The 21,809-nt window shown below is 37.9% G+C and overlaps 1 protein-coding gene and 1 long non-coding RNA gene across 2 annotated transcripts in view; one reads left to right on the forward strand and one right to left on the reverse strand.

Moving 5' to 3' along the window:
• Nucleotides 1-21,809, forward strand: part of necab3 (N-terminal EF-hand calcium binding protein 3) — a 41,059-nt gene that overhangs the window by 12,685 nt on the left and 6,565 nt on the right. Inside the window, exons 3-10 of the mRNA XM_023281842.3 lie at nucleotides 2,572-2,680; nucleotides 4,433-4,458; nucleotides 6,363-6,460; nucleotides 9,428-9,564; nucleotides 12,716-12,837; nucleotides 15,641-15,720; nucleotides 18,478-18,531; nucleotides 21,267-21,379. Of these exons, the coding sequence (XP_023137610.1) occupies nucleotides 2,572-2,680; nucleotides 4,433-4,458; nucleotides 6,363-6,460; nucleotides 9,428-9,564; nucleotides 12,716-12,837; nucleotides 15,641-15,720; nucleotides 18,478-18,531; nucleotides 21,267-21,379 (739 nt within the window). The remainder of the gene's footprint in view (nucleotides 1-2,571; nucleotides 2,681-4,432; nucleotides 4,459-6,362; nucleotides 6,461-9,427; nucleotides 9,565-12,715; nucleotides 12,838-15,640; nucleotides 15,721-18,477; nucleotides 18,532-21,266; nucleotides 21,380-21,809) is intronic.
• LOC111576255 (uncharacterized) overlaps nucleotides 1-21,809 on the reverse strand; it is a 47,614-nt gene that overhangs the window by 10,178 nt on the left and 15,627 nt on the right. The window contains exon 3 of the long non-coding RNA XR_002746805.3: nucleotides 7,399-7,487. This is a non-coding gene — a long non-coding RNA (uncharacterized LOC111576255). The remainder of the gene's footprint in view (nucleotides 1-7,398; nucleotides 7,488-21,809) is intronic.

The raw sequence follows: 21,809 nt of genomic DNA on the forward strand, positions 1-21,809 counted from the left end.
ACTCAGTGGCAGTGCTGGATTTGTAACTTTATGTATATTTGTATTTCTCTATAAGATGCTGATTTGCTGCTTCATGTTCAAAATGATGCATTCATTCCATTTCTTTTAGAACTCACGGAAATGATTGTTGCAGTGATGAGGTTGTTTATATTTCTTGCAGAGAGGCAATTAGAGAAAATGGAAATAACCTTTACTTTAAGTGTTGCCGTTCGAGAATAAGCATTGTTTGGTTTTTGCGACTGGAGAAGATATGACTTCTATCTTGAAAAGCAAAGACGGACCAAGTGGTGAGTTGGATGTATTGTCTGGACCTGAACATTATATATTCTGGTCAGAGGCGATGATGAGCAGTGTCAGAGGCTCCAGAGGAACAGATGGTCTTCAAACTTGCCCTTGTGTTCACAAGCAGTGCTGAGTCAGCCAACCAGAACTCCACGGCATATTAAACCGCTCTCACTTTACCTCGTCTTTGTGTAGACAGAGTTACATCACTCAGATAAATTATGAAGCCAGTAGTCATCTGCAACTTAGAGGGTTTAGAACCAGAATCAGATTATAAATTCATGGGGATAGCTTCAAAATGTGCACAGTTGTGACACGGTTGTTTCACTTTTGTTTGTTTGACTCTTTATGATAAAACCAGTCTGTTTGCCTCATTTAAAACTTCACAGTCGTACTCATTTGTGCTTATGCCCGTCTTGGCTCTATTTTACTGCTGATCATTCTGGTCTGTTCTTCAGTCACACTGAGTAATTGTGTACCTAACTCCTTCCAGCGTACGTCCAAAATGCCTGAATGTCTGTCAAAGATCAGGAATCTTCTCTATAGAAATCAATCAATCTGTTCATCCTTTATGAGGATTAAAACATCTAGCAGTTTCTCTCTGGCAGGCTAACTGCTGACGGATTGTCGTCTGTACCGCAGACAGATTGATCGTAGACTCACGAAGGAACACTTCTTCACAGATGACAACCAAACTATTTATCTTCTGCTATTGGTTTTTCTGTGCATTGTCTGTCACAACAAGCTGTGCTCCCAGTTAACTAGTCGGAGCAGAAGGAGAACACTGCAATCTGCTGACAATCTGTACTTTCATTTCATTTCATATTTTGTGCAAACAATTTTATTTCAGAGTTTGTCATTGTCAGACACACGCAGCATACGTAATGTTTATTTAACGTTGATGTATCAATTAATTTTAAATAATTTTGCAGATTTATTAGTAATTTAAATAATTTATCAAGAAAACATTCTGGTGATTTTCAAATGTTGCATGTTTTGTCTAATTGTTAATTGACATTTTGTAGATTACATTGCAAAAAAAATCTGTAATATTTCAGAATGTTTCCTTTTGATTTTACTAATTTATTTCAGTATTTTTGACATACACCAAAATATCAATAACATTACAAAACAGAATTGAACAGAAGAATTTATGTCTCCTTCCATTTCATAACTTTTCTTTTTTTTGAAGAAAATATAAAATATTGACATCAAATGCGTGTTAAAATACATTTTGCAAATTTAATGTCATTTCACATTTATTTAAGATGAAGCTGTTAAATTTAAGTTTCATACTGTGAATATAATTCTAAAATTAAATAAAGTTAGTGTCAGATAAAAGAAAAAAAAACAATTAGATCAGAATCAGAAAAAAGTGAGTTCACTCACAAGTAATTTGATGTGGTGAATAGAGTTGCAGTACTCAGCAACAGACAGTAAGACAATAAATACCCAAATCTAAATCTTAGAAATTCTAAATTAAAATGCTATAAGTATAAGAAGTATTGTGTAAAAAAGACATAGATTTGCTGAAACCAGGGTAATAAATTAGAATATAATTTAAATTACAATATTGCACATTGCTATTTAGGTACTACACATGAAGTTGAAATATTGCACTGGAAGTGAAACAGGAGTCTTTAATGATTTTCAATCTTTCTCACATTGATTTGTTTGCTAAATGAGAGATGTGTTGTATAATTACACATGTAAGCGTCCTTAAACACTTTTTAAAAAACAAACATAACCCAATGCAAGACTAGAAAATGACTTTTATTTATGGAAAAAATATAGATATTTTTTATGAAATACTCATTTTTCATTCTAAAGTATTTTTTGTACCTCAGTTGCCAGAATATTATCGTTCCTTACAGTAGAAACTAATCGATTTGTTATAAAAAATAATCAGCAGACTAATCAATAAGAGTTACATGCAGCCCTGTAAGTAGTGACAGTACAGTCCTGACTTTCTACAACCACAGCGAAATAGATGAATGAACGAGGTAACAAAGATGTGGATGGAAATGAGATTGCGGTCATGAGATTGTAAGATGAGTGTGCTGTGACACCACAGTCAGAAAAGACGGACACAGAAGGGCTCTTGGTACGACAGCTTGCAGGGAATTAAGCAGCCAGTGCATTAATAGGTGAATCATGTAGACGTGGCTGCACATGTTCTGAAATACATGAGGACTCTCTGGAATTCACTGGAAATAATTCTCATAACACTCTGTAGGCCATTATTGTGTCTGTGCCATAATGAAAGCCTTAATGTCCTTCCTGTTTCAGATGATGGCAAGTTGTCATTTGAAGAGTTCAATGCTTACTTTGCTGATGGGATCCTGACTACCGAGGAGCTGCAGGAGCTTTTCTATTCCATAGACGGCCGACAGAATAAGTGAGTTTTTTAATCCATCATGGTGAGAAATGACTGATTGCCCCCCTTTTTTGATTTGTTTCTCCAAGTTCTGTATTAAATGACTTCACAGTATTTTTCAACTTCTCCTTTAACAGTTTTAAAATAAAAGATGGAGCAAAATGTGTCTGGAGCTTAAAGGCAGAGTTAAAATGTTCCTTTCAAGCCATCAGTTACAGGCTAAACGTCTCACAGTTGGAGGAAGGTCTTCGGTTTAAAAAAAAAAGAGCCCTGCAGCCAAAGTCATGCTGGCTGAATTAGTGTTTACCCCACTCCTTTGGGCTTAAAATACTGCCGAGTACATCAGCCACTTCAAAACCCACTTCTCTGAAATCGCAATCACAGAAATCAGCCTCAGGGTAGCAGCTAAAATCACTGCTCTGGAGTGAGCGTTTAACTCTGTGCAGCCACAGAGAAAAAGACTTTCTCCATTGTCATAGGATTTGTAATTATTTTAAATTCCTGCCTGCTATCTAAATCCGTTGTTCTAATATTGTATTTAGCAGGTTAAGGATTTGTATTCATGAGATATTTTGTACCTTTTTCCCTTCACGCCTCTTTGCACTGTGTCAACTTTGGGAGGCTAAACAAAGCTTCTTAACTTGGCTGCCAAACAGTTTGCATAAGCTCAGGTATTCTAATAAAAACACTCTGATTGGTGAACCACTCCAAAGCCTAAATGACCCCGAGCATACACGCACAGACATGCATTGATGTTTTTAAGATGACTTTGTATTCAATTTCTGTTTTTATACCTAACTAATAGAGTGAGCAGTGTTTGGCCACAATAACAATTCAGCATTTATTTTTTTGTTGTGGTGCCAGTCCTTCCATCGTTGTGTGAAAAATTGCTTTTGGACATGCTGTTTGACGACGACTATCACTGATGTGACACAATAGCCTCGAGTCTTCTCTAACCGGCCTCCAAGCTTTGAGGCAGTTGCCGTGAGCTGAGCTCTGATGTCTAATTAAAGATCTTTCCTGTTTTGAATATCAATACTGTTAATTATATGGTGATGGAGATAAAAGCATTTCGAAAACCTGGCTTTGGCGATAATGCTTAAAGTTACATAGCACAAAGGATATTCTCTCTCAAGTGACTATAAATGGAAAGGAATAATCGCTTTGGTGATTGTGATAGAAGCCTGGAGCACTCCTGTCACCATCAACATGCAAATTTAGGACTGGCAAAAATATATGTGCTGTTATTGCTTTTAATAACTCAGCCATTAACCAGCTTCACTTGTGGTTTGCACCAGACAGAGCAAATGACCTGTTAAAAAAAAAGCCATTAACGCAACAGGGAAAGTTTTTATATAGTAATGGTTCTGCCTTTATCAAACTGTGACAGAGAACAATTTAGCCTTCAAATTTCTGACTGGTAAAGAAAGAAGTATTGATTTCAGTGTTTGTACAGCCAGAAAAAAGATCAGTACAACTGCATTAATATGTAGTCCTCATGTTTTTAAAGCTTGACAGAATGCAAACAGGCAGCTTGTATTTAAATTAACAAGATAATAGGTTGTGCTAACATAGTGATTTGTATGGTTTTAACACACAGGCCTTGTGTGTGTGTCTGTGTCTCTGTGTGTGTGTTTCTTCCTTGGGCTAACACTTTTATATCTGCACAGTTAAGAGCCACAAAATCTGTCAAGCAGAAATGGAGAGCAGCATGACTTTAAATTTGTCTAATTAACTTTCCCCATTTATCTCCTCTTGTGCTCTGCCCTGCAGCAATCTGGACACTGACAAGCTATCAGGTTAGTGCTTTGTCTAATTTAATGTGTCACAGTATGTGAATTTCTGTAAAGTTCACCAACATAAGTGCTGGCTCTGTCTGCACATTCCTATATCTAGATGATTTGTGTAGAAAACTTTAAAGCAGCTGCTCAAACTGTTGGAAATGCACTTAGTCCAAAGATCAATACCACCTTTTTTTAATCTGGCTATACTTACATCTAAGAGATAGTTATCCTAGTATAAAGCCTTTTTTAGTGTAAATTAAACTTGCTAAACTAAAACAGGTAGATAATCTCTATCACTATAACAAGATAGTAGGATTTGAAGGTGATCCTAGAACCAGGCTGCTGTTCTATTTCCAGCGTTTGTGCTAAGCTAAGCTAACCTACTGCTGGTGGTACATACAATACCGTTCAAAAGTTTGGGGTCACTGAGAAACGTCCTTTTTTTTTTTTTTTTTTAAATAAAAGCCGTTTTTTTTTTCCAATGTAGATAACATTAAATGAATCAGTAATACAGTCAAGACATTGTTAATGTGATAAATGACTATTCTAGCTGTAAATGGCTGATTGTTAATTGAATATCTCCATAGAGGTACAGAGGAACATTTCCAGCAACCATCACTCCTGTGTTCTAATGCTACATTGTGTTAGCTAATGGTGTTGAAATGCTAATTGATGATTAGAAAACACTTGTGCAGTTATGTTAGCACATGGATAAAAGTGTGAGTTTTCATGGAAAACATGAGATTGTCTGGGTGAACCCAAACTTTTCAACAGTAGTGTATATTGACATTTACAGACCTGAGAGTGTTATCAATGTTTTCATCTTCTCATCCACATAAAAAGCAAATAAGGAGAATTTCCAAAATTTTGACATTTTGGAGAATCATCTTGTTTGCTTTCTATGCCTTTGAATCTTCTATAGGTTTTTTTTTTGATGGAAAAAATATTTTTGATGCACTGCAACCATCAACACCACCACCCACCTGCAGCGCTGATCTGTAAATATGGAGGAAAAATATGGCACAGATATTCTGACCTATTTTTTTTTATCATCTTAAAAATGCATGTGTGTCAGATGGCCTGAATAAAGTGAAGAAATAGAGCAGAGATGGGTAAATACCAGTTGTACCCAGAATAAAACTTCTCCATAATTTATTGGATGGGAATGGCATCTTTTCCATTTGACGTCAAGAGAAATTGACCGTTTTCCATAACAGAATGCTCCTTTCACCTCAGATGTAGTTCACTGAACACAAGTCACCATGTTGTGTTCTTTTGACGTTGATGTTGTGTTTCAATGGATAAAATTCAGCTAAACAACTTGAATCTGTAAGTGGAAAGGGTAGTGCTTATCAATTGTTGACTGTGCGTCTTTTCGACTGCACTCTTCGGTTAGAGTAGGTTTTTAATTAAGAATTCAGAACTAATTAAGATTTACTGATGTGGTAGTAAAATGGTTTGGAGAACATTTCCTACACAGCCGTTTATTGTGAGTCATTAAAAAACTTAAAAACACATGGTTTTCTCAGTTCTGTTAACTCATTTGTGTAATAAGTATTAACATGTGTGGGAGTTTCTTTTATGTAGTTGGCTACATCTGGTGTGAAATGATTCCTCAAGGCTTCTATCACGAACAGTAACAAAGAACTCTGGCAGGAAATAGCCACAGTTTTGACACTAGTTGATTAAAATGATTGAAACAGTGAAATCAGCTTCATAGCATGGTGTGTTATTAGTGCATACAGATATGGACATCAAGTTCTTCCAACTCTTCTTGCTGACAAAATAAAATGCAGGTATTTTTACCACTGCTCTTGTCATGGCCTCCTTTTCATTTGAATTTGTCATGGCAACATATAAGATTTTGATTGTTCTGACACTGCACTGATACTGACAGTTTACTTTCTGTTTCCTGCTAGATTACTTCTCTCAGCATCTTGGCGAGTACCTAAATGTCCTTTCAGCTCTGGAGAGCCTGAATATTGCAATTTTGAAGGCCATGGATAAAACTAAAGAGGTAAGATTTCGACAGAATGCATGATTACTTCTACTGTTGTCTCTAAAATACAAAATTAGTTATGAGCCATTTAGTTTTGCATGCATTTTCCTTATGATGGTCTTCTGTGTTGTTAAAACTCATGTTGCTTTTCATTGAGAAGCAACACCTGCTTGTGTTGCAAATGTTTCCATCCCTAACTCCAACCATACTTGGTTTTTCCTGATCCTTATCTTAACTTCAAACTAAGTCTTCACCTCAAAATGTTGTAATGATTTATATTATAGTGACTTACTTTTAGTCCCCAAAAGCTGTGTTGGTCCCAACAACGTGACTGTGTGAATAGGTCCCTGTTATATGAGTAATACAAGTGCGCACGCACACACACATATGTCCACAAAGTTAGGGGTTTGTGCTATAAATGTCCTTAGTTTAATTTAGTCCTGATTCATTTCTATTAGAGGAAACACCAACACACAGACAACAGCACAGATGGAGCCAATACTGCACCAAGTCTCCCAAAAGAGATGAATTAACAAAGGAAGCTGGGATATAACAGCAATCTGCCCATGAACAAAATGCAGCAGGTTTCTTCTCCTAATTTTACCAAACAGTACAACACAAGCTAAAACAGTAGTATAACAAATGTGGTAGACCCATAAATAAATGTCACTTTGGTGCTTTTATAAACAATGTGTTTCTTTCTCTCACTCTGAATAAACACACCTGAATAGATGTCTTTTAAAACTGATTACTTTTCTATGCAGACTAAATAATTCTTTCTTTGCAATCATAACTTCATATTTTATTCATAGTAACCCTGATATAATATCTAGCATATGTGGCTCATATGAAGCATTATGTCACAGTTGTTATTTATTAACTGGTGCAAAAGCTGCAGTCGGTGATAAATGGGCCAACATGTAGCCAGAGCTGGTTACTTGGCTTCCTCTACTTACCACTTGCCCTCTGCTGCCCCGAGGAACATCTTCAGATCTGTGTACCCTCCCTGCAGCCCAGCTCCTGTGGTCCTCTCCTGCTCCTGGTGCTGCACAGAGACAAAGATGCTGATTAGTGTTTCAGCCAGTTAATCTGTCCACCTCAGTTCAGCAGCAGCTGTCCTTGACTATTTTCTATCCACAGAATATCCACATTACAGTCTGCCTCTGACTCCAGCCATACATATTCCCATTACATAGATGAAAATATGCTTTATATAAGAGAACAGTTTGACATTTTGGAAAGTGTACATATTGGCATTCTTGTTGAGAGTTGAAAGGGAAGATTGACATAGCTTTCATCTGTATGAGGTTAATACGAAGCTACTATATAGCTAGAAGATAGTCAGTTTAGCTCCCCTGACTGTGTCTAATGGTAACTATCTTATTTGTTTGTTCCCTTTCATGGTCATTACTAAGAATAGTTACATTTTGTTACTTACAGAACAAGGCCAGATGCTTCCCCCCAGCTATTTCCCATTACCATCCACTGGCTGAACTAAATTAACCGACTGTTAGTGGTAGCCTCATATATGATATATGTTTTTCTGACAACACATTAAGGGACACAACACATTTTCAGTGATGCTTCGGCCAACACTAGAAACTGAATTGCAGTAAAAGTAAAATATTGTTACATAGGATAAAAACAAAGTTTAACTGTGCTAAAACGTACAGAAATGAACAGTGACACAAATAAAATGGCACGAATAAGAGCAATAAAAACCAATTGACAGTTACAATGAATAAGTGCAGCAATTAAACCTTGGAATCGTCTCAATGGTATTAATGAGGTCAACTTAAAGTTTTGTTGAAGCACATTCCAATTATGGTACACGGTGGCAAAGCAGAAGATGGTCCCATGCATGTGTTTGAGAAGGTGCAATGGTCGCTAACACAGTGCAGGGCTGAAAGGTTTGGGTGCAGCTTTTGTGGAGTAGCTCCATGAATATGTAAAAGCAGATGCTGATTCTCCTCGCTGACGCTGAGGGCAAACCAGTTTTTTCATACAGCAGGCAATGGTGTGTCCCATAACGGTGTCCAGTGAGAAATCTTCAGGCAGAGTGATGCTACATCTTCATGTTGAGAGTTCTATCAGCCTTCTTATCTAATTGAAAAAGAATGTCAAAACATTCTCTTAAGTTTTATTCAAATAGTTTTCACTCAGTAGAAAAATGAGCGTCTGCCTGTGAATTTGCATCGTGTAACAAATACATGAAATGATCCTCTCAAGTTCCCAAATATTGCAGTGTGTCTTGTAAAAATTTCAGCGATTAATGAGCAAAAATTTTGCCCGCTCATTATTCAGTTGCAGCTGACAAGATATTTTAATACTGCCTCGAGACTTTTTTGAGGTAACCTCAAATCAGAGATTTGTATTGTACTGGAGCAGAAAACAGCCATGCTTGTTAAATGAGAGGAGGGGAGGAGATGTGTTTGGAATAATTATGCATCCTGTTTTAATTAGATCACCTTGCTCCTCTGTTCTGGCTCTTCTTTATAGCTGTCGAAGTGGGGAACTCCTCAGAGGTTTGGACAATCACTAGTTAGCAGCTGTGGTCTGTCGGTGCTCTGGACTGCTAATCCCATGATGCTCTTTCAGTGGGGGCCACTTGTCATCATAAGTTTTGAAAAGGAGCTCTGCATTGTTACTTCATTAGCACAGCGGGTGAATACGACTCCTCAGAGAATGTGTAATCACATTCGTGTTTGGGGACTTGAGCGGCAATTACGTCTCCTATTAAAGTTCTTCCACCTTGGAATTTTTATATGCGGTGCTGAATAATATACGTGTTCAGTGAATTAATTGGCCCATTTAATTGCTGCTGCCACACATTTCACAAGTTCCTGCCATTGTTTTGGACAACCTATCAAATCATCTCCCCTCTCCGCATCTGTGTGGTCCGTTGTGTCTCCGAGCTGCTTTTATTGGCTTGTTAGTTTCTGTCTGGTGCTTTAACCTCTCGTTCTGTGTGTCTCTTTCTCTCAGGAGTACCAGGGTTCCAGCGTGTTGGGCCAGTTTGTAACCAGGTTCATGCTCAGAGAGACGTCCAGTCAGCTGCTGTCTCTACAGAGGTCCCTGCAGTGTGCCATGGAGGCAGTGGAAGAGCAGAGCAGCCCCGCCCCGTTAGTACTCCAGCATGACACACAGCATTAGTGTTGTTTGTCCCAGTACAACACATAATCTGTGCTATATTATGGTCTTTGACAATGCTTAGATGGAGCACTGTTGGCTGACAAGTGCTCTAAATGGCTGGCAGGTCACAGTTATGACCATGTAGCAGGAGAAAATAATACCTCTAGGTATATTCAGGGTCAAAGCAACAAGTAGTTTGTATTCTACTACATAGCCTTTGAAAAACAATTATGGTGATCTTACTATAACTATAAACATGGTATCTCTATACTAATGCTAATAGTCTTTCTTGTTTCTAATCATAAATGTAATTTTTAGTGGTGGGACGCGATTTTAAAAATGTATCTAATTAATTAGAGGCTTTGTCGTTAATTAATCGCGATTAATCGCATTTTTGTCAAATAGCAATATTTGACAGAATAAGTCAGACAAACAGACTTTAGATGCATTACCGCCACCTACTGGGCTGGAGTGTGCATCAGTGTTACCAGTGTGCCAGAAATTAGGGAACTGAAAAATACGTTTGTTTTTTTTTGTTTTTTTACGCGTTATTTTTTCTGTAATTTATTAATCGTAAATAATTTTACTTGAACTATGGGGGCAGAATAGGCAGAGAACATTTCATATGAGTTGTTTTGAAATGCAGTCAGGAATTTTTTGCTGTTGTGGAAGAGAAAAATATGTCATTCCTATCTATGCTGCATATAAGTTAATTAGGACTCACATATGTAGGTGTGAACACGTAAGGTGGCTTAGGTTTGACAACTTGTTAAACTCTCTGCAGTAGGAATGTAATGGATTGAGCAGAGGAAGTGCCTCTACTTATACATTCTGCATAGCGCTGTGTAGTACTTTATATAAGCTGGAGGTTAGCTGGAGGTGAAACATGACAGCACACAGACTGGAGGAATCATCTGCCAGATCTTAGACTGCCTTAATAAACTGCACTATAATATACTATTCTTCAATTTTATATTCATGTTGACAACTGGATTTGAAAGGACACCATTTAATGGTCTGTTTGGAGCAGCTTTTGGACCAGTTCTTTGAGGACTGTCAGTCAGTTGTACAGCTTACTTTATAGTGCCTCTTCTAAGAAATCCATCTACAGCATTGTCGCGTCACAATCACCACTGCAAAAATACTAAATATAAATATGCCTGCATGTCATTCTTCAAAAGTATCAACATAAAAGCAGCCCCACAGTAAATTTTCAGCACCACCTTCATGCTATTAAAAGAAAATGTCAGCGAAGTTATCACTGATCAGAGCACTAAGGAAATTCAACTAATCAGCACTACCTCTGATGTCTTTCTTTCAAGGTATGTCTATAAGCACAAAGCTTTGAATTCACTACATTCTCACAGTCATTCAAACAGTCACCTCACTAATAGGCAGACTGTTTGAAATTCAATTTGTATCAAAGACCATAAGGCTTCACCTAAAAGTAAATGGAGCTCACTGAATAAAAACAGATCTAAATTTCTGTCATCGATTTATGATTTTGGGTATTCACAATGTATGAGTCATTATATGCAAAGGTATCAACTGCAAATTTTTTGCTATGCAAAACCTGAACTTTAGACTTTCTCTGTAATTGGAACATTTGGATAGTTGTACTTCATCGGAGATCTCAGCTTTGATCTGATCCTCATTTCTTTGATGCATGAAAGTTAATATAGAAGACATTCAGAAAAAAACAATCCATCACAGGCATTTAATGAGCAGAAATGTAGCAGCACCGGTCAAGATAATGACGGATGACTTTCAAACACTCTCACCCCACTGACTGTTAATATGTGAAATATCAAGCCTACTCTCTGCATTTTTCATGCCTAAGCAGTTTGGCAGCACAACTTGCAGCTGGGATTGTCTGTTGAACTGCATGCATCAGGGCTCAGTAGCTCGCTCCTCTCTCCCCTCTGGGTGCCACACTGGAATTATTGGAAATAATAGGGCGATTATAGCCAAGGTGAATTATTGAGAGGGGACTGGGGGAGGCAGATGGGAGGAGAAGGAGAAAGGATGACAAGGGTTGCAATGACATATAGAGAAAGGGATTCACAGAGAAAGAGAAAGCAAAGATGAATTCAAGACGTACACGAATAAGAGAATGGTGCAGAGAGTCTAAGATGTATTGAAAAAAAAGGAGAGAGGAGGCGTACAAAGTACAAAGGGCCGTGATGAGGAGCTTTTAGGCCACAAATGACTCTTTCAAGATTGTTCAAACAGATATAGATTTTGGACAGACTAAGTGAAAGTGTGAGTGTGGGGAGTGGCAGAAGTAGAGACACACTGCGTTAAGCAACAAACAGCTTATTTCTCTCTCCTTCACTTCACTGCAGTGCATTTATGGCTGTTGCAGTGGCCTTTGGGCTCCAGGCTGTTCTCAGCATGAGAACCTCCTGGCAATGCGCTCCCTCTGTGCTGTCAGCGTGATGTTGCGCACACACACACACACACACACACACACACACACACACACATTAGCATGCACACACAAAGACACAGCAAAGGGGGGGGAGAGACTTGACACACACCAAACAAATCTGCACAGGCATTTGCGTGCACAGAGTCACACACACACAAGTAAAATAAAAGCATTCAGACACACATGCACCCGTTTGAATACGTCTCACTCATCCTGCCCTTGACACTCAGTATTTAACACAGCAAACACTTTTCCGTCTACAACAGAGTGTGTACATTCGTGTGTTTGTGGGAGTGTGTAAGTGTCCATCCTCCCTACATCCCTGCCTGTGGGGTAATAAGCTCTGGTGTCTGTCCGGCCTGTCACTCAGTGTTTTCACCTCTATTCTAGACACTTGCTGCCCATCTGTGGTTCTTGTGCACCATCAACTGTCTACTGCAACACACATTAACCTCTCTCAGTTTCTGATTGAAATCAATTATTAATGCATCCTTCTTCACCTCCCTGCCTTTCTCTTCCTGTATTGCTCTTTGCCCATTCTTCTCTATTTCCTCCCTTGTTTCATTCCATGTCCTCTTCTTCTCCCCCCATGTGACTAACCTCCCTCTGCTGTACTTTCAATTTCTGTTTTTCTTTCTCACACTCCTCTGACAGTTTCTGTCTTTCTCTCTGATGTTTGTCTCCCTGGGTCTCCACCGCTGTCATGGCAGGAGAGAGGTAAAGGCGCCGGAGCTGACAGCGGTGCAGAGAAATGGCAGGCGGTGTGGTCGCAGGGTCCATAACAACCTGTGCATGTCCCCATCCGATCCCTGCTCTGCCATCCTGACCACAGGTAAGAGGAATATCGGATTAGGTTTAGAACTCTCTGAACCCCTGGCATTTTCTGGATGTTTTTTTTCTTTTGTCCCCGTCACATTTTTTCTTGCTGTAGGCAAATTTTTCAGTCCAGTATAATTCCTGAACCCTTATGGAAACAGCACAACCATGGCAAGAAGCAGAGGAAGCTAAAAAAATGCATTTTGTGCAGCATAACAAAGTTAGAATGCCTTAAATCATAAAAGAGGTGAAAGTTGTTGAATATTTATTGTACAACATTTGAAAAAAATAAAAATAAAAAAAGACTACAATAAACACGTACAACATTTTTGCAAATGCCTAGAGGTGTTACTAATACTAGAAAAATTGTGGCTCAATGTGTTATCTACATGAAGCTCATTGAGAAAAAGCCAAGAGTGTGCAAAGCAGTAATCAGAGCAAAGAATGGCTGTTTTGAAGAATCTAAAATACAAAACATGTTTTGACTTATTCACACTTTTTTGATTACAACATAATCACTCTGCCAAGGAGTGCGGCGGAGTTATGTGACGATCGGCGTACGTTTGTCAGTCTGTGAGCAGCATTACTCAAAATCAGAATAACGGATTTGGATGAAATTTCCAAAGAAGGTCAGAAATGACACAAGGACCAAGTGATTAGATTTTGGCAGCGATGCAGCTTATAGTCTGGATCCACAGATTTGTTAAAGATTTCTGTATCGTTGCGAGGTAGCGACACGGTGTCACTGTAACTATGACAACAAGTGAACACTACGTCAGCTGACTGCTGACCATCACATGATTGCGATCCTACTACAAATCAACCACTGCGGACTTATTGGGACTTATCAGTTGGAATTTTTTTTACAATAACTGAGCAACCTTGGTGGAGTACTGCTCTCTCTGAGTGCTTTTCTTGTTCCATATGTGTTCATTCAAAGTTTTGATGCCTTCAATGAGAATCTACAATGTAAACAGTCATGAAAATAAAGGAAACCCATTAAATGAGAAGGTGTGTCCAAACTTTTGACTACTAGTGTATATTTTACTTTCCTTACTTGTTTCCTATCTGCCCTGTGTAAAAACAGTCTGCAGTTCAACCCAATTCAGCTGAAAAGTCCCTGAATAGCTGTTGGTCATAGATGAGTCACTAATAGTTTTTCAGTTGAACCAAGTGATGCAGATGTGTTTTGTTTTTTACAGAATCTGGTTCAAGCAAACACATTGTTTTGTCAATTTTTGAATGAGACACAGAATAAATGTATTTTTTAATTTTTTTTATTATGTCACGATTTTAAGGGATGTTTTTTTGGTGTTGATAGTTAATGGCTTGGATAATTGGTAGCTTTTAAAAAAAAAAGAACATACCTTTCAAACCCACTGGGTTATTTTGCGATTCGGAGGGTTAAACTAGTTAAAGGAGAAATATGGTGTTTCTTAAACTACTGATTATACTCAGTGCAGAAAAGCAAAACCAAATATCTGCTTATCCTCTACATTTTGCTGTCTATCAGTTTCCCAGTGGATTGAAGGTGGTTGTGTTGCAGCCTGCTGAGCATGTCCACAGAACTCAAAGATCAAAACCAACAACATCTTAGTAACTCTCAGTGCTTTCTCACTTCTTTGCTCTGTTGGCAGCTCTCAAGCCCTATTGATTCCTACCTCATTTGCATTTGCAAAATTGGCTAAATATTTTCCTAGAACAGGACACTTTCATCATAGTGTGCATATCACCTACTGTTATGTTCTTATTTATGTTAATATTTCTAATTAATGCATAGGAATTTATATTTTTTGTGAGGGAAGGGGACTTTTTTTTCTTTTATAGATATACACTACCGTTAAAAAAAATTGGGGTCACCCAGACAATTTCATGTTTTCCATGGAAACTCACACTTCTATTCATGTGCTAACATAATTGCATAAGGGTTTTCTAACCATCAATTAGCCTTTCAACACCATTAGCTAACACAATGTGGCATTAGAACACAGCATTAGTGATGGTTGCTGGAAATGTTCCTCTGTACCTCTATGAAGATATTCCATTAAAAATCAGCTGTTTCCAGCTAGAATAGTCATTTACCACATTACCAATGTCTAGACTGTATTTCTGATTCATTTAATGTTATCTTATTGAAAGAACTGCTTTTCTTTCAAAAATAAGGACATTTCTAAGTGACCCCGAACTTTTGAACGGTAGTGTATATGTTTGTGTATACCTATGAATTACATCATACATACACAGACATCATCTCTATTGTTAGTTTTACATTACTGCCAAAGTAAATCAATAAAGAAATGCACTTCTAATTGTCAGCCACTGAGAGCAGTTGTGTTCAGTGGATTATTCCCCTCACCACTGTATGCTTTCGCTCAAGATGTTTTTCACCTACAAAGATCATATTGACATTTTCTGGAGAAAATTACTTAATGTTGAGCCTCATTTATTTCTTCTTCACGCACATTGATAAACTGAACATCGACAACAAATCATGAGTCTGCAATGAAGGACCATTATTCTAAAGAGAGAGAACATTTTTGTTATTGAGACTTTCATTCTTTTTTTTTTGCCCTTGTCCTTTCATAGTAAACATCTGTTTGGACATGACCGAATGGGGTCTCCTTCATCGATCAAATGCTTGAACACAGAAATATAACTGTGCTATTTCCCAGCTCTAAAGTATATATATATATATATATATATATATATATATATATATATATATATATATATATATATATATATATATATATATATATATATATATATATATATAGGAACTTATATATGATTGATTTGTGTGTGTGTGTTGTCTCCAGGTGTTGCTATGGAAGATGGAGAGAACTGGTGCTCTCAGATCAACAGGCTGCAGCAACTTTTGGATAAACTGGAGTGTCAGGTATGAAAGTTTCTTTCTGGGTATATAAGTGGACAACGATGTATTTTTGGATTTTTTTTCTGCTTTGTGGAAGAGTCTCCTTTTCTGCTTGTTATATAAACTATCTCATCAAGATGGTGGTGCTTCTCTGTCTTTCCACCCGTGAACCAGTTTGGTTTTGAGAAGTGCCGTACAACAAATATTATTTTTATTGCTTGTGAGGCTAAATTGAATCTCTCAAGGTTAGACAAATATGAGTAAAAAGCTTTAATATTTCAGCACGCTGGTGCCGGAAATCACCCACGGATGAAATGACTGCTTAACATTTCTATGAATACAAATATATAGCAATGATCAACGCTGAATGTTTTTAACTTTTTGAGCAGGTAGTGGCATTAGTCTAAAAATTAACCAAGGCTTTCCACCTTCTTTTTCTCAACATATTCAATCTTACACAGTAATTATGCAAAGAATATGCAAAATTGAAACTGCTAATGCATTAGTTTCTTTAGAGCACACAATATTAAAGCATTAAGAGCAAGAAAAGCACTCATAGAGCGAAGGAGTCCGCCAAGGCTGCTAAGTTGTTGTATGATTTCCGACGGCTGAAATGTTGAAAAAAGTCATGGCAGAAATCACGGCACCATAGAATGTGGCCATTTCATATAGATGTACCTACAGACAACATGATCTTTTGACTGGGCACAGGCGTGTGTTATGGATGTATATGCTATGTACGGATACCAAATCGCGTGACCTAAATATGTAGCGGGCAGTGGGAATTAAAGGGACTTGGAAACATCCCCACAATTTAATCAACTGTCCCTTGTATCATTTCCGATGGATAAGTCCTGATGAGTCTGCAGCAGTAGATTTGTAGTAGGATCACAATCATGTGATCGTCAGCAGGCAGCTGACGTAGTGTTCACTTGTCATAGTTACAGTGACGCCATGCTGCTATCTTGCAATGATATAGAAATCTTTAACAAATCCATGGATCCAGACTATAAGACACATCACTGCCAAAATCTAATCAGTTGGTCCTTGTGTCATTTCTGACCTTTCCTGAAAATTTCATCCAAATCCGCTATTCCGTTTTTGAGTAATGTTGCTCACAGCCAGATAGACAGACAGACAAACCAACACTTCCTTAGCAGAGTAATAAGTAAGTACAGAGTTGAACTACACAAACAGCTCTGCACACTGTGCATAGCTCCATGAGGCGACATTTATGCAGGATGGAAGTTCCTTTACAGCATGTGGATTTCACTGTCTTTTTCAAGTCTTTTGTGTTCTCATTGTTATCTCATAGACAAGGTGTTACTTGTCAGGGCAGAAATGGTTTCAGTAGTGGTGTGAAAAACCCCAGTCTTCTTGAACAGACCTTTCACTCAGCAATGCCTTCTCAACTGTCGATTATGTCATGTATTTTAAATTCTGTGTTCAGCGTGTCTTGTGGTGATCAAAAGAACAGTGGATGGACTCACATAATGTAAAAATGCAGCTTTTCTAAATGGCGTTCTGCAGATTTGTGTATCCGTCAAACACAAAGCCCAGTCACCTCTCCATGGCTCATCCCATGACCCATTCTCACCACCACATCCCGGAGCCTCTTTCACGCTCTCCTGCCCCATCTTCTGCTCCATCTCGTTCTCTCTCTGTCTGTTCCTTCCTTTATTAGCTCCCGTTACTACCGCCTTTTGATGGTCATTCTTTCCCACCTTTCAAAGCATTTTTCTCTCTCCAGTCCTCTGTTTTGTCAAACCAGAGGGACTCAAAGTGCAATATCAAAGCAATTCATAACCTGCAGGATTTTCTGAGTGCAATATCCATCCCCACACCTCGACGCTGCCACCATTACACACACCTTCTGTCCATTTCACTCTTGTTCGCTGCTCCCTCAAATGCAGCAGAATGAGTTTTCCGCCTCAAAGGTTTTGTTTCCTGTGTACAAACAAGCACATAGAATGTAACTTTTGAGACGGAGAACTCATTCTTTGTTATTACTTTTACTGTATTTCATTATTCATAACATGATAGCTTCACAAAACCCCTTGCAAAAATAAATTACATGTCATTCTACATGTTTTTCTTTGAAAGATCTTCAACATGCTCTCTGTCATGCAGCTATGACGGATTTCACATCATCCATTACCCTACTTTAGCTATATGGTGAGAATCGCAATGGCCTTTTTGAACAAATGGATGTAACCTTTATTTTACCACAGGGAAACTGTCTTGTACAATAGATCTTGAAAAAAAGAAATTAAATTCAAAGATAAATTACACACATAAAAACATCAGATATTGTTCACCAGTAGAACAAAAGGAAAAAACTCTTAACACTGCAATACAGTTTTTGCCCATTGAAAAGCTCATTAAGCTTTAATTGTTGAAAGCGAGTGTGAATTCAGGAAAAGGTCTTCAACTTTCTGTATATGTTCTATGTATCTTAATTTGCTTTTAATCTTCTTTTTTTCTCTTTTTCTGCACTGTTTACTGTATTAAAAGCTGCAGCGTTTTACGTGACCTGCAACATATTCGTGAAAATAAAGTTTAGGTGAAGATTGACTACGCAGCGGGTTTGTGTCTTCCTAAAGTGCTATTAAAAAAAATAAACGTTCTTTATTGTGATTGAGTTTGATAATCTCCAAATCCACAGAGGGCTTCAGTGGTTTAACTGCAATACTTTAAGCACATTCCTCTGTCTGATCTTTGCTACCCAGATATTTATGAATCCAAGTGCTTCTTTTCTTAATCTTATTTCTTGTTTTTTAGAGTCCCAAATTGGAACCACTCAAGGAGGATTCACTGGCCGGCACATACAAGTCTGTAAGTTATCACCGATAGCAGGATTTCGCCTGGAATACTGACCTGAGAGAATCACTGATTCAACTTTGTTTTGTGGCTTTTTTGGGCAGGATCACTGTAATTATTTGACTAGTTTTGTGCTGTAAGTGATCCAGTTGGAAAGGACTAAATATTGCTATCCAAAGTTTAAGGTTCAGTCTCTGGAATGCTAAATGTTAAGCTGAATATTCACAATATGATTATTGATGCTTATTGACTCATACATAAGCAATAGGAGCCAGTTTATAAAGGCTCATGCCAGATATTCTTTTCTTTGCTTTTTTTAGCTCAACCAACCTAACTTTTTACAGGCAGCATTTTGCAGTCATCAAACACTGAAGGTCGAACCATACGGTGAAATCTTTGCACTGTAACACCTAAATGTGACGTTTGTCTGCCTGAGGACACTGCAGCAGAATTATTTTACAGAATAACTCTCTTTTTTGGCAGACTAGTATCTTGATTGCAAACAGAGAAAGAATTCAGTTTAAGTAGGCATTTGCTGATTCAAATGTCTAAAACTCAACAAGATATTTTACATTTTAGAGTCTGAACTCAGTACAGGGAGCACTAGCTGTAGCTCTACATAAATGCAAGGAGTGGAGTTAGCGATTACTTTATTCAAATCATTTCCCCATTTCTACAGTATGTTCCAAAAAACTGACACATTATTTAAAACTCTTTTTCAGCTGTGCTCAGCAGTCTTTCTTACAGAGGATGCTTTTTTTTTTTAACTCAGTTTGTTCAGTCTTATCATTCTAAATGTCAAGTTGCATCTCAAACCAAATGACACTGCAGCAACTTACCAGCAATTCATTCTGTCTGTTATCTTTTTTTTTGGACACATGTGCTCTCTGTAGCTCATTGCAGCCCTGAAAATAAAAATAGGATAAGCCTCAAGATGAAAAATTGTAAAATGTGAAGTGGACATGGGCGGTTTTATGTTAACAAGGCTCCCACTGAGACAAGAGAGTGCTGAATTTGAATTGTCTTATTTTGAGTCTAAGTACATTTGACAGGTTCGCATATGGACAAAAGGAATGACTGACTCATGAGTCACTTGAGAGGTACAAATGCTGAAAACACCCACAGACAGGTGAGAGTGAGGTCTATTGCTATGGGTAACTATGGTGACAGTTGTATCAAAATATTAATATAATAGTGCCAGTAAAGTGGACGTCTGCTTTTAAAATTTTTGCATAAATTTCGGAAAAAGGGAAAAGGTAGAAAGAGAATGGTGTCTCTTCGTCTGTTTTGTTTTGCCATTTTAGAATAATTGTATTACCTCAGGGTGGATTTAAATAGTGGTTTGTTTTTTACCTAATGCACAGAAGCACTTATTTTCACCTCTCTTTCTCTCTTTAGTGGGGTTTTGTAATGCAGATTGTTTTCTTTTGGTATGTTGAGGTATCTAAAGTATAACTTCCAACTGAGGTGAGTTTGTTTGTAACTTGAGACCAGGAAAATTTATCATGACAATAATGCGGTTTATAGAAAAGAGATGCGAGGATTATTAAATAAATATTTCTCCATTCTCCTCCACCAAGGTGAAGTGGATACACAAAGCCAGACTGAGATGTCAAAGCTAAAGCTACATCACACAGAAAACCAAAATAAGCCTTTATCATGTGGGTGAACTGACCCTTTAAGACCGGTTCAAGTCTGTGAATCAGTAGTTACATCAGAACTTTGAACATAAGTTTTCTTTAGTAACAGCAGTGACTCACTGCTGTTGTGAATTGTTGGGAAAGTATAGAGGGTGGGATGGTGATGTGGTACTTTGGGAGGATAAATCATTTCAAGCCTTGAATGAACTGCAGGTATTTGCAGGGAAGTTGCACTTTTGCCAAATACATCAATTGATAAAGGACAAAAAGTGGTATTATTTTATTGATTATTGCTATAAAAGGGTTGTGTTTTTTCTTCCATTAAGAGATGTATTGATACATATGTAAAGTAGATGCTAGACAGTCTTGGGCTTGGATTTGCTATAAGCACAAATTTGATATGGAAAGGACTAACAATGGCTATTTTCAGTACATTACTATATGGAGAAAGTTTCAGAACTGGTCTGAGAGACAGCAGTGAGGTGTCATAGCAACATAGATATTATAATGCAGATCTGGTATCAGTATTGCACTCTGTCGGTTTGCTTTTGTTTTTTTTTTTTGTTTTTTTGTTTTTTTTTTTAAACTTATAATCATCAGTACCTAGAAGAAAACCAAATTTGCAGCCGTTTCCACTTAAGCTTTTAGCAACACAGGCAGACAAATCTGAAAGTTCAAAAGTATAGTGAGCGCAAGAATGCATGACATAGCATTTAAACAATCAGTCATCAGTTCCCTCTCAAGAGTATTTGTCTCGGCAATGTCTGCACACACACACCTGGATCTCAGGGAGTGATGTGATGCTTATGCTTTTTCACACACATTTAGGTTTGCACTGAGATCTTTATGAGGGCTCTCATTGACATATTAGATTCCCTGACCCCAACCCAAACTTAATTGTCACCTGACCCCTAAAACCAACCCTCAAACAGCCCTTTCAAAGTGACGACTGTCTAAAATGTTCTCACTTTCCACAAACCTCCCACCCCAAAGGCCCAAAAACTCACATTGGTCCCCACAAAGATAGACACACAAGTACACACGCATATAGAAATCTGTTGTCATCTCATTCCTTCCCCCCTTCTCCGTCTCTTATCTTGTTGCCAACAGAACATCCTGCTGGTTCAGAGGCAGATGTCGGTGACTGATGACGATCTGGACAACTTCCGGAAAGTTCTGAACAGCTACATCGATGCCACCTCAGCTCACTCTGACAACCTGCAGTGAGTGTCATGCTAGTTTCCAGGAAAAGCAATATGTCTTTAAAGCACTGCGTCAGGCTCTGCTGCTGTGGCAGCTTTTCGAGTATTGAGCAATGTTGAATCAGGGCTTTGAATCGTCAGCCGAAACTCAGCCAAAAATGGATGTAAGTGAGTAGAAAGAATAGAAAATACCAGCATTTAAGTAGTTTCTCATCAATCATCCTGTGATGTTGTATCAGCTTTTGTGTGGCCCCGGACTGTGAGCAGTTTGAGAAAAAATACAGTTGTGCAATAATACAAATTTGCTAGTTTCAAAAACTGACACGATGAAAGCAAGTCCTTTCACAACTCCATTGCTGTTTTGCTTTTTTAGCCTGGTTCTGACATCTTTCAAAAGATTCAAACTTTGTCTTGTAATTTATCCTTGCTGAGTGGAAACTCTCTTTCACTT

This window comes from Amphiprion ocellaris, chromosome 5 (assembly GCF_022539595.1).
Source record: "Amphiprion ocellaris isolate individual 3 ecotype Okinawa chromosome 5, ASM2253959v1, whole genome shotgun sequence".
In the NCBI taxonomy this organism is placed as follows: Eukaryota; Metazoa; Chordata; class Actinopteri; family Pomacentridae; genus Amphiprion; species Amphiprion ocellaris.